The sequence below is a fragment of the Geotrypetes seraphini genome, chromosome 8 (assembly GCF_902459505.1).
Source record: "Geotrypetes seraphini chromosome 8, aGeoSer1.1, whole genome shotgun sequence".
NCBI classification, from domain to species: domain Eukaryota; kingdom Metazoa; phylum Chordata; class Amphibia; order Gymnophiona; family Dermophiidae; genus Geotrypetes; species Geotrypetes seraphini.
The window spans coordinates 74,982,586-74,993,456 of record NC_047091.1 but is presented as its reverse complement, the minus strand read 5'-3'; the positions used below and the strand labels follow the sequence as shown (position 1 = coordinate 74,993,456).

At 46.2% G+C, this 10,871-nt stretch overlaps 1 protein-coding gene across 1 annotated transcript; it reads left to right on the top strand.

Moving 5' to 3' along the window:
* Nucleotides 1-1,417: 1,417 nt before the first annotated feature.
* FAM89B (family with sequence similarity 89 member B) lies at nucleotides 1,418-9,336 on the top strand. Its single transcript, XM_033957225.1, has 2 exons — nucleotides 1,418-2,197; nucleotides 5,819-9,336. Exons 1-2 carry the CDS (start codon nucleotides 1,955-1,957, stop codon nucleotides 6,101-6,103), a joined length of 528 nt encoding a protein of 175 aa, XP_033813116.1. The 5' UTR covers nucleotides 1,418-1,954; the 3' UTR covers nucleotides 6,104-9,336.
* The last annotated feature ends 1,535 nt before the right edge of the window (nucleotides 9,337-10,871 follow it).

Below are 10,871 nucleotides of genomic sequence, written 5' to 3'. Positions count from 1 at the left end.
GGCCCCTCCAAAAATAGACAGCTGACTACGCCTCTGATTATGTGATCCACTATCCATGACCCATCCACATAATATTGAATATGAAGCATGAAAATTAATTCTGTAACTTTAGGTCTATTGCATGTTGAATGTACAGAGTAGAGGTCTGCATGGGAACGGGGATCGTGAGAATTCTGCGGGTCCCGCGGGAATCCCCCCTAACTAACAGGACTTCCATGGGGACCCCCCTCTGGCCTACGGGACCCCTCTCTAGCCAACGGGACTCCCACGGGGGTGGAAGGCTTTGGAAGCAGGGTTTGTCCATATAATATAATGGACACATCAGCCTTAGTAAAAGAGGGGGGTTTATAAGTTAATTACCTGAACAGAAAACAAAAAAAGGGTTCCACCAAAGAGATTCCACAAGGAAAACAGCAGCGCAAACACAAAAGAAACTATGGAATTGATGTTCCTGTCAGAAGTAATTGCTGCTTTTTATGGGGACGGGCGGGGATGGAGGTAATTCCTTGCGGGGACGGGTGGGGACAGAGAGGATCCTGGCGGGGACGGGCGGGGATGGGTGGGATTTCTGTCCCCGTGCAACTCTAGTACAGAGCTGCATACGCTTCTCAGTGCTATAAAAATGATAAATAGTAGTAGTTTAAGGAGATTGCCATTCCCTTGCATTCTGCCACCTTGCTAACTGGAAACGCCATTCTCACTCACTGTAATAGGTAAATGTGAATATTAGAAATTGAGCTTGAAAATATGCATCACGTTTTGATGACCCACTCTTTCCCAACCCATCTGACCCAGCAATCATGGACCCTTTGCACTCTCCGGGCACCTATTGCACAGTATGGGACTGGGATTAGGACCCCCCCCCCCCCCCATAAACAAACGCCTTCCTGTGGAACAGTGAACCACCTAATTTTCCAGTTTGAGACTGCAAAACCCCCTTATCTGCCCCTTCCCTCCAAACTGGACACTGCATGAGTGCAGAGCTGCTGCTATTGAGAAGCCCATGGGTTCGAATAGATTTATGGCCCATCTGTTCACTCCAGGCAAGGGAAGAGGATTCCCCACCCCTCTCCCTGGCAGGCGTGGGCTCTGCTAATTCTTATTTTTTGTTGATCTTTCAAAAGCAGGAAGAGAGTCTATTACCTCTACCTCTGCCTTCTTCCCACCACCCCCTTTTGCCTCTGGAAAGACCATCGCCTTCTTTAAATCCGCATGCTTCCCCCTCCTCCTTAAACCCCTGCAGTGCTGCTGTTGCCCTTTTAAGCCGGCCTCTCTGACGTGGCCCCTTTAAATCCCCTCTGCTAAGGTTGCGCAGGGTGTGCAGGGGAGGTGGGTCCTGGCGAGGTGTGGCAGCAGCAGACAAAGGGACCTTCTGCCAGTCTGCCGGCTGGGTCGTGGAGGGGGTGGGGGGTGGTGGTTTCTACCCGTGCAGGGACGGCGAGAGCTCATCCTGCAGGAAACGACTGCCGTGCGAGGGCCTTAAATACCCTCCGAAGACGGCGAGACGTGAGACGGACTCCCTGCTGCAGAGGTTTTACTCGAGGGGGGAGGGAAGAGTGGGTGGGTGCCCAGACCGATGGGCAGCCCCGGGATGCTTGAGGGGGGCTTCGGAAGATTGCACGTGAGGGGGATCTGGGCTATCTCTTAGAGGTGGAGAGGCTACTGAGCAAGGGGCTGACAAAAAGGTCCCATTTGTCTGCATGGGGGATTTCTGCTAACCACAGTTCTGATCCTTTAGAGTTGAGACCCCTGTGCCCTTGCCAGGGGTACCAGGAGATCCCAACAATGCAGAAGACCCCTTTGTAACCCACCGGGTAATGGCAAGTTTCTGAACCCCCTCCAAAGGAGTTCGCCAGGTTCCATATGCTATAGCTTTGAGTTTTCAATGCAGCAGAATTAGTCTTTTTCAAATTTCTTCCTGTAGGGGGCTGTGGCAGGGGGTGGGATCATCACCATGAACGGGCTGCCGCAGCCCCAGGCCAACCTCTTGCCCATTGAGGGTCTGCCACCGCTCCCCAAGGGACTGAGTGGGATCCTCAACTCCAGTGGGGGGTCATGGAGGGAGATAGAGAAGGTGTACAGCAAGAAATCACGCATCCAAGACGACCTGAGCAAGTCCAGGGCGCCCCCGGAGAAGCTGGGCCGCAGCAAACCCATCAACCTGGATGCGGCCTTGGCCATCCTTCGCAAGGAAATGGTAAACTTTTACCCTTTCTTTATACATCAGATTACTGCATTTAGTATTTTGTTTTTTGGCCTGCCAGTTTCGGGCTTCTGGGTCAGTTGGAACTGGTCAGTGTTGGGCTGTGGTGCCATGAGCCTTCATTTACAACCACCCTGAGGTTTGCACTCTATTGGATTGGATGTATTTAACTTGATATACTACAAATTACAATAGTGTCATAGCAATTTACAATCAATATTTGCGAACATATGTATATGTAACCCACCCCGATTTGGTTGATCCAGTGATAGTCCTTGGCTGCTCCCTCAAATGGCCAACATGGATCCTAAGACAGGCCTCTAGATGTCACTGTTGAGTAGTGCTGAGACTTATCTCGACTCCCACCGCCCTTCCAGAGCTCTGAAATGAATGCTACTTCTGCAACATCTGCAGTTTCCAGCTGGTCCAAAAAGAGGAAGACCTGGTCTGGGCACCAAATTCAGCTAATTTGCTAGCAGTGCCAGTGAACCACACGGTTGCCCAGTAGCTAAAAATTAAAGTAATGCTATGGGCTGGATTTTTAGCCAAAGCAGTTATTTAAAGTTCATCTCACTGTGTATTCAATGCTACTCTAGCAGCACTTAATATACAAATGGTGTAGCCACCACTGTCTAGATAACCCTTTTTAGCCTTCTCTCACTCCACTTCACAAATATAGTATTGGGCCATTGAGCGATTTAAACAACCTATGATCTGGCCTATTGTTTTTGAAAATATGCAGATATGGCAGATGTGTTTGCTGGCCACCAGCGTTTGCGTAATTATCTTTGAATATCAGCCCTTATATTTTTATTTAGGCATTAACAGAAGTGTTGGAAACTAAGACCCCTGTACTATTAGTTCTTTCTGTGTAGTACTTACAGTCTGAAGTGGTGGGAAGAAAGTTGTGTTAATGAGAGAAGCAGGAAACCAACCCCCTCTTCTACGAAACCGCGCTAGCAGTTTCTAGTGCGGGGAGCCACGCCGAATGGCCCGCGCTGCTCTCGACGCTCATAGGAACTCAGTGAGTTTTGGGAGCAGCGCAGGCCATTCAGTGTGGCTCTCTGTGCTCTCTCTGCGCTAAAAAACGCTAGCGCGGTTTCACAGAAGAGGGGGTAAGTTTCCAGCTCATTACACTACCACTGAGCTCCCTCCCAGTTCCCCTACCTCATCTCCCCTCCTTGTATCCAGTGACATAGGTCTTTATCAGTCAGGGATGTTTTCTTGGGTGGGGGGGAGTCTGCCAAGAGTTGTTCAAATATCTTTCTATTAAGACAGTTCATTTTTAGGGCTCTTATCTGTATCCTTGCTTACATTTTCTTTATTTTTCAAGTTTTGTTATTGCACAGTGAAAAATATAATCCAGAGCCTGCACTGCAATGAGATAGTTTTGTTTGTGGGTTTTTTTTAGGGGGGGGAGGGGCTTACAGATTTGTGCAAGAGCTCAAACACATCCCTGGCTTGCTAGTCTATTTCCACTCTGCAGTAACTTCAGAACCCCCCCCCCCCCCCCAGTTAAAAGCACAAGTGGATTCTCAACTCCTATCAACTTTTTACTAATCACGTTCTGATGAATTTCACTTGAGGCAGTGGTTCTCATTCCTGTCCTTAAGGCATACCCAGCCAGTCAGGTTTTCAGGATACCCACAGTGAATTATGCATGAGATAGATGTGCATGCAGTTTTCTCTTGCATATTCATTGTGGAAATCCTGGAAACCTGAATGGCAGGGTGTGTCTCAAGCAGTTGCATAGTAAGGGGTAGGTGGGCAAGGGGGCGGTCCACCCTGAGCTCCAAGTTGGTGGTGGCACCAACATCCCTCTTCCTCTCCACCCTCCCACGCCTCTTCCCATTCCTCCCCTCTACACGTGTGCTCCCCTTCCCCCATACCTCTAGATGAAGAATTGTTTGTGGCGGTCAACAACATGCTCTTCGCGACCCCATCAACTCTCCCGCTGATGTCACTTCCGGGTGCCGTGCAAAGGAAGTGACGTCAGAGGGAGAGCTAATGGGGGCGCAAGGAGCACGTTGTTGACTTCCGCGAGCAACAACTTCAGCTAGAGGTCTGGGGGAAGGAAAGGGGCGCACGCAGCAAGCAGTATCGGGGGGTGGAGGCGAGGGAGGGGCATCTCTCACCCTCGCTACACCACTGGGCTCAGGACTGGTTTGAGAACACCTGCACTAGAGTAAAGGATGAATTTTTATGCCGTTTCACAAAAATGTTCATCCTTGTGCACGCATTGAACCAACCACCACATAATTATTCTTCAGACATGTTAGAAGCTGCTCAAAACCCAGCTATTAACTGATAATGCTGAGTAGATTAGTGGGCTGAAATGATTTGACAGAATAACTCCTGCACTACGTGATCTGCACTGGTTACCAGTACAATATAGGATCAAATTCAGATTTGCTTGTATTATTTTTAAGGTACTGACCTGCCAAAGTTCAGGTTCATAGTCATTCGCGTGCGAGACACCAGCACGCCGACAATCGAGCACAGATAATTTGGCGCAAGACACTGGCGCGCCGCGGGAAAACTTACTTTTAAAGAGCTCTGAAGCGGGGTGTGAGTGGGGAACCCCCCCCACACACACACACTTTACTTCATACTGTTTGCGCTGCTGGGGGGGGAGTTGGAGCCCTCCATTATAGAGAAAACTGAACCTTTTCTGATTTTTTCGGGAAAAGTTCAGTTTTCTCTATAATGTGGGGGGTTCCCCCCCCCACACCCCCGTCGGAGCTCTTTAAAAGTAAGTTTTTCCGTGGCATGCTGGTGTCTTGCACCGAATTGTCTGCGCTTGATTGTCGGCGCGCTGGTGTCTCGCACACTTTTGTCCCATCACCAAAGTTTATCTTCATTAAGTGCAAGCTGTCTTCTACTTCATAACGTAGGTACCATGAGACTTCACAAGAGCAAAGTCTTATTATACATACTAGGATTACCAGACATCCTGGAAAACCCAGACAGGTCCTCTTTTTAGAGGACTGTCTGGGTGCCCAGACGGACTTTCCAAAACCAAGCAGTTGTCCAGGTTTTGGAAAGCTCTGGCTGTGTGTGGAGGGCCTCCGAGCATGCACGGAGGATGTCACACGTGTCCGCGCGCATGCTCAGAGGCCCTCAGACACAGCCCAGAGGTCAGGAATAATTAGACGAGGCTTTCGGGGGTGTAGCCAAAGGCAGAATGGGACGGGCCAAAGGCGGAATGAGGCGGAGCCAGGCATCTGGGATTTCACCAAGAAAAATATGGTAGCCCTAACTATACCCATCATTAAAACCTGTCAAATATAAGAGATATCATGAACACACCTTTCAATACCTGGGTGCTAAAATCTGGAATGATCTTCCAGTGGTAATTAGAACTATACCTACCTACTGTATATTTCATAAATTACTGAAAACCTATCTCTTTGAGCAATGGGCTTCACTCAAACCATGTTTAGCAATGTTATTTATAATTTTCAGTATTTTTGCTCTTAATCACCCTTTGTAGTTTTTTTGTAATCTTTTGTAAACTATTTTGAATCCAGTAGGAGATATAGTGGTATATAAGATGCCATTAGCATTAGATCTGAACTTTGGAAGATGAAAGCTTCTTCTTACTTCCTTTCATAGGTGGGTCTTCGGCAGCTAGACATGTCCCTACTCTGTCAGCTCTGGTCTCTCTACGAGTCCATCCAGGAGTATAAGGGTCTCTTCCAGGACATGTCCTCCTCTGTTCATTCTGAGGGCTCCTACGCTGCTGAGAATGGTTTCTCTGATGAGGAGGAGGACCTGGAGACGGATCAACCCAGCCCGGACATTAGAAAGGGAGACCCCTTGCTACATCCGCTCAGTCTGGCACAGCCACGCAACTCTCGGGACCAGTGGATGAAGGATTCTTTCCATATTACAATTTAAACAGTGGACAACATGTGAACCCCCTTCCCCCTCCCCCAACAACCAGCATTCCTGCACCTTTTCCCTTCCACAAAATCTAGTTCCTGTAGCTGGGAGAGGTTGAGGTTACAGGAGCCAGTAGCTCACCTATAACCAGTTCTCTGGAGCCATTACCTTTGGTACCTCTCACTGGGAGAGGCAGGGACTGTAGCTAGTGCGTCTGCACCATTCCCTACAGTACTTTCTGATGTATGTTTGATAATCGATGTACCTCAGTGCCTTCTCTTTGGAATAACATCAAAGCCAATTCAGCACATCACAAGACAAGAAGACTGACCCATGAGGAAGGGAAAAGCAGGGCAGAAGTACATCCTCTGCTATCACCTGAATTTTTTTTTTAAGCATTAAACCTGGCTCAGCAGTGCATTTCTGTCACCGCATAGAGGGAAGGCCCTTGATCCTGACGCTGAACTGAGCACTTTTAAGTGGAACTTTAAAAAGGACATGGTACTTAATCAAGGGCCTGAGGGGCCCTGCTGAAAATTTTCCAGTCCTCTGAAAAATTCAGCTGGACCAGTTCTGGAGGGTAGCAGGCCATGTTTGGCATTGAGACACCTGTACCCAACATTCAGCTGGTCTTTGTCAGTTATGTTGTCCCACCTGTGAGGATTTTCTTCCCCCAGGGATAGGGTTACAATATGGCTCCAGAAAAAAGAGGATGGATTGAGACATCCAGGTTTTACTTTCTTAAAAAAAAATAAAATAATTATTTATTTATATTTTCAACAAAATTTACAAGAAAAACAACTTCTTGTTATAGAAATACAATAGAATAAAGTTAGTATAAGTTATCAAAAATTAACAAGCGAAATAATTATAAATCCTTCTTTAGACCACAATAATAAGGGGAGTACAGTCAGGTTTTACTTTCATTTACAACAATGGAAGTAAAACCCAGACGTCTCAATCCGTCCACCTTTTTCAGGAGCCATATGGTAACCCTACGCCAGGGAGTGTGATAAAGAATTAAGAATATAATTCTTAAGATGAGTATTTTAATTTGGAAATATACCACAGTGCATGATGGGCTGAAATTTTTATCCATTCCACGCTGACTAGGGAAATATATAAATCTGCCCATTCTATTCAAGATTCCCATTACCCATCAGCTTTCTTAGGCTGGTATTTAAATGACATATGTATAAAGTATGTGGGTATGCTCAAAGTGTGTTTATGTATTTAACTGGAGGTGCTCTATATTTAAGATGCCTTAGTTTCCAAGGTCAAGCAGTTTCTTTTCAGTTTTGTTTTACTGGCAGGTAATGGGGACGGTCTTTTCTGCAAGTTGTTGCTGCTCCTGCGGATCGTGAAGGTCACCTTCAGAGGCTCTGCAGCATAATGGACAAAATCCATAGGGAAAACCATCCGGTCCCAGTGTCTACTTCCTATGGGATGTGAAGCTGCCTGAGACTGTCTAAAATCCTCCTTCCCCTTCCTTCCTCCATCACGATGAAGGGTGAGAATGTATAATTAAAATTAAATAAACCTCCTGCTCCACCAAATGAGAATCAAAGTAGGTGAAAGTTATAAGAGAAAAAAGTTTTCTAAAATCATTAGCATGTTTGTGCATGTACAGTATATACGTGTTTAAAGGGAAAGAAAATATGAGAGAGGAGATGTGAGAAAGATTTATAAAATCATGAGTGGGGTGGAAGGGATAAATGGGAATGGTTACTTATTTAAAAACATGTATATCCCGCTCATTTAAATATTTTCAGTTAGCTTTTCAAATTAGGAGGCACTCCTCAAAATGAACAGATATCAGATTTAAAACAAATTTGTATTTTTCAGTCAACACATAACTAAGCTGTGGAATTAGTTATTGGATAGAGAATGACATGGGGACACAGTTTGTCCTGTCCCTGCCCTGTCTCCATAGGCTCTGCTGCCATCCCCACCCCAACCCTGTGAGTTCTGTCCCTGTCCCCATCCCCATCCCCGTGGACTTTGTCCTCATTTGCACAAGCTTTGAACACTTATGATGTTATATTTAAATCTTTTTATTAAAGTATAAAAAAGGACAATATTCTGTACAACTGTTTATAAATCACAAATAGAGCCTTCCATTTTGATCTGATTTTGGTATAACCTTCCCAAAGATTCAGTTGCCTGTGTTTCTACGTCATCTAGGAAAATAATTGGATTGTCTTTCAGACATGGGTGTAGAAGAGAACCTACACTGTGAGTGGATAAACTTAAATGTTGGAAATGCTCCTTGACACAGCAACGATGGATGAATCTGTTGCAGTAACAGTAAGATGCTTGGGCACCTGGGCACATGATGGAAAGTCGTTGCAGATGGTAGGAGTCTGATCAGCAGAAAAGACTCTAGTTGCCAATCCAAAAGCATCTTTTGCAGTTTTTGTTTAATCATTGAATTCAGTTGCCAGCTGTCTAAGATGTGTTAAAATCTTTACATAGTGATACTAGACTCAGGCTTGTAGAGAATGACACGAGCTCTGTCCCCCATCCCCACCCCACGGTTAACCATGGGCACCCATTCTCTATTATTGGTAGCTGTGTTTAAAAGGGGGGTAAACCAGTGGTCCCCAACCCTGTCCTGGAGGACCACCAAGCCAATCGGGTTTTCAGGCTAGCCCTAATGAATATGCATGGAGCAGATTTGCATGCCTGTCACTTCCATTATATGCAAATCTCTCTCTTGCATATTCATTAGGGCTAATCTGAAAACCCGATTGGCCTGGTGGTCCTCCAGGACAGAGTTGGGAACCACTGGGGTAGACAACGTATTTAGGGCCAAGTTCATAAACCATTATTAGCCATGGAGACTTTAAAAAGCCATTGCTTATCCCTGTGAGTGAGAATCAAAGTGATCCTGGTGCATACTTCCAGCTTGTCAGAGTCAGGATGTTAGGCCTTTGGACTGACCCAGTCTAGCACATCTTATCTTGTTATGAAATCACAAGTATAAAAGCATTATTAAATATATGTAGCATTGTACAAATGCACAGGAGAGTCTTCCTTATTCCAGCATGTAGAAGAGAGAAAGAGGAGTCTGCTGCAGTGGTGTAGAAAGGAAGGGGCAGGGCAGACCGCCCTGGGTACCATCTAAGTGATACTTCTCTGCACCCCATGCCATGCTCACACCCTCCCTTCCCCCACTGTACCTCTTTAAATCTTAATCAGTGCAAGCAACCTCTCTGGCCTGCTGCTCACGCCATCCTGGCTTCTCTCTGAAATCACTTCCGGATTGCAAGGCCAGGAAGTGACGTCAGAGGGAAAGCCAATGTCGGCGCAAGCAGCAGGCCGAAGAAGCTGTTTGCGCTGGTGAACATTTAAAGAGGTATGGGGAGTGAGGGTGGAGGTGGCGTTGTGGGGAGGGGAGGGGGTGTGGAAGAAGCACTATGCCACTGGGAGGCTGAAATAATATTTGCTGCACCTCTTTATAATCATCCATCTCCTCCAAAGCCAGTGCTCTGTAATATATACTACATTGCCTCTTGCTGGGAGAGGCTAGGACTGCTGCTGCTGTGAGGTTCACCGAAAAGCTGATGCTCCTTCTGGAAGTGTCTCCTTGGAAATGTCACTTTGTCTTCTCTATATCTTGCTTTAGCCATATTAAGGTTACCCAAATCCCATTATCTTCTAAGCAGTAGAGATTCTGAAGGATAAAAAATGAGGGCAGATAAAGACCATATGACCTATCCAGCTTGCCTGTCTATACCAGCTACTAATCTCTGTCCCTTCCTCTTTCTTCAAGATCCTCTGTGCTTTCCCCATGTCCTTTTAAATTTAGATACAGTTCTCATCTCCACTTAGATTCATCCACCAGCTTTGTTGTAAAGAAATATTTCCTCAGATTACTCCTGAGTTAATTCTGTTTCACCTTAAATCCTATGCCCCCCCCTCGTTCCAGAGATTCGTTTAATTGAAAAAAACCCATGCTCTGTGCATTTATATTACAGAGGTCTTTAAATGTGATTATCATATTTCACCTCTCCTGCCTTTCTTCCAAATAAACATTGAGATTTTTAAGTCTGTCTCCATACACTTTTGGATTTTTATTTACTACCTTTGTGATACAATATGTTTAGTAAGTATTTTTCCTGTCCCTAGCGGGCTCACAATCTAAGTGGTTGTATTTGGGGCAACAGAGGGTTAAATGACTTGTCCAAGGTCACAAGGAGAAAAAGCCTCCCCCCTCCCCTCTGGTTCTCAGCCCTTTGTGCTAACCACTAGGCTACTCCTCCAGACCGATTTCTTCCTATTTATATCTTTTTGAAGGTACATCTCCAGAATTGTACATAGTATTCTAAATCGGTTCATAGTCGAAAACGCGCCAACAATACTGAGCAGAGAATCGCGCACAGGACATCAGCGCGCCGGACTTAAACTTAATTTTAAAGTGCTCGGAGTGGGGGTTTGGGGAGGGAACCCCCTCAGTTAAGTTAGTACTGTTTGCGCTGCTCCCATTATAGAGGGAAGAGGCGTTTTCCCTTTTTTAGGGAAAAACGTCAATTTCCTCTATAATGTGGGGGTCCCCCCCCACACCCCACAACGGAAGCAACAACAATACTAACTTAAGTGGGGGGGTTCCCCCCACACCCCCTCTCGGAGCAATTTAAAATTAAGTTTAAGTCCGGTGCGCTGATGTCCTGCGCGCGATTGTCTGCTCGGTATTGTCGGCGCTCGATTGTCTCGTGCATTTTTGTCCCGTTGCCCTCTAAATCGGGGTGTCCAACCTGCGGCCCCGTGAAGTATTTTGTGC

Coding starts and splice junctions, on each gene's coding strand:
- FAM89B (XM_033957225.1), top strand. CDS start 1,955: ATGAACGGGCTGCCGCAGCCCCAGGCCAACCTCTTGCCCATTGAGGGT. Junction 2,198..5,818: donor CCATCCTTCGCAAGGAAATG/GTAAACTTTTAC, acceptor TTCCTTTCATAG/GTGGGTCTTCGGCAGCTAGA.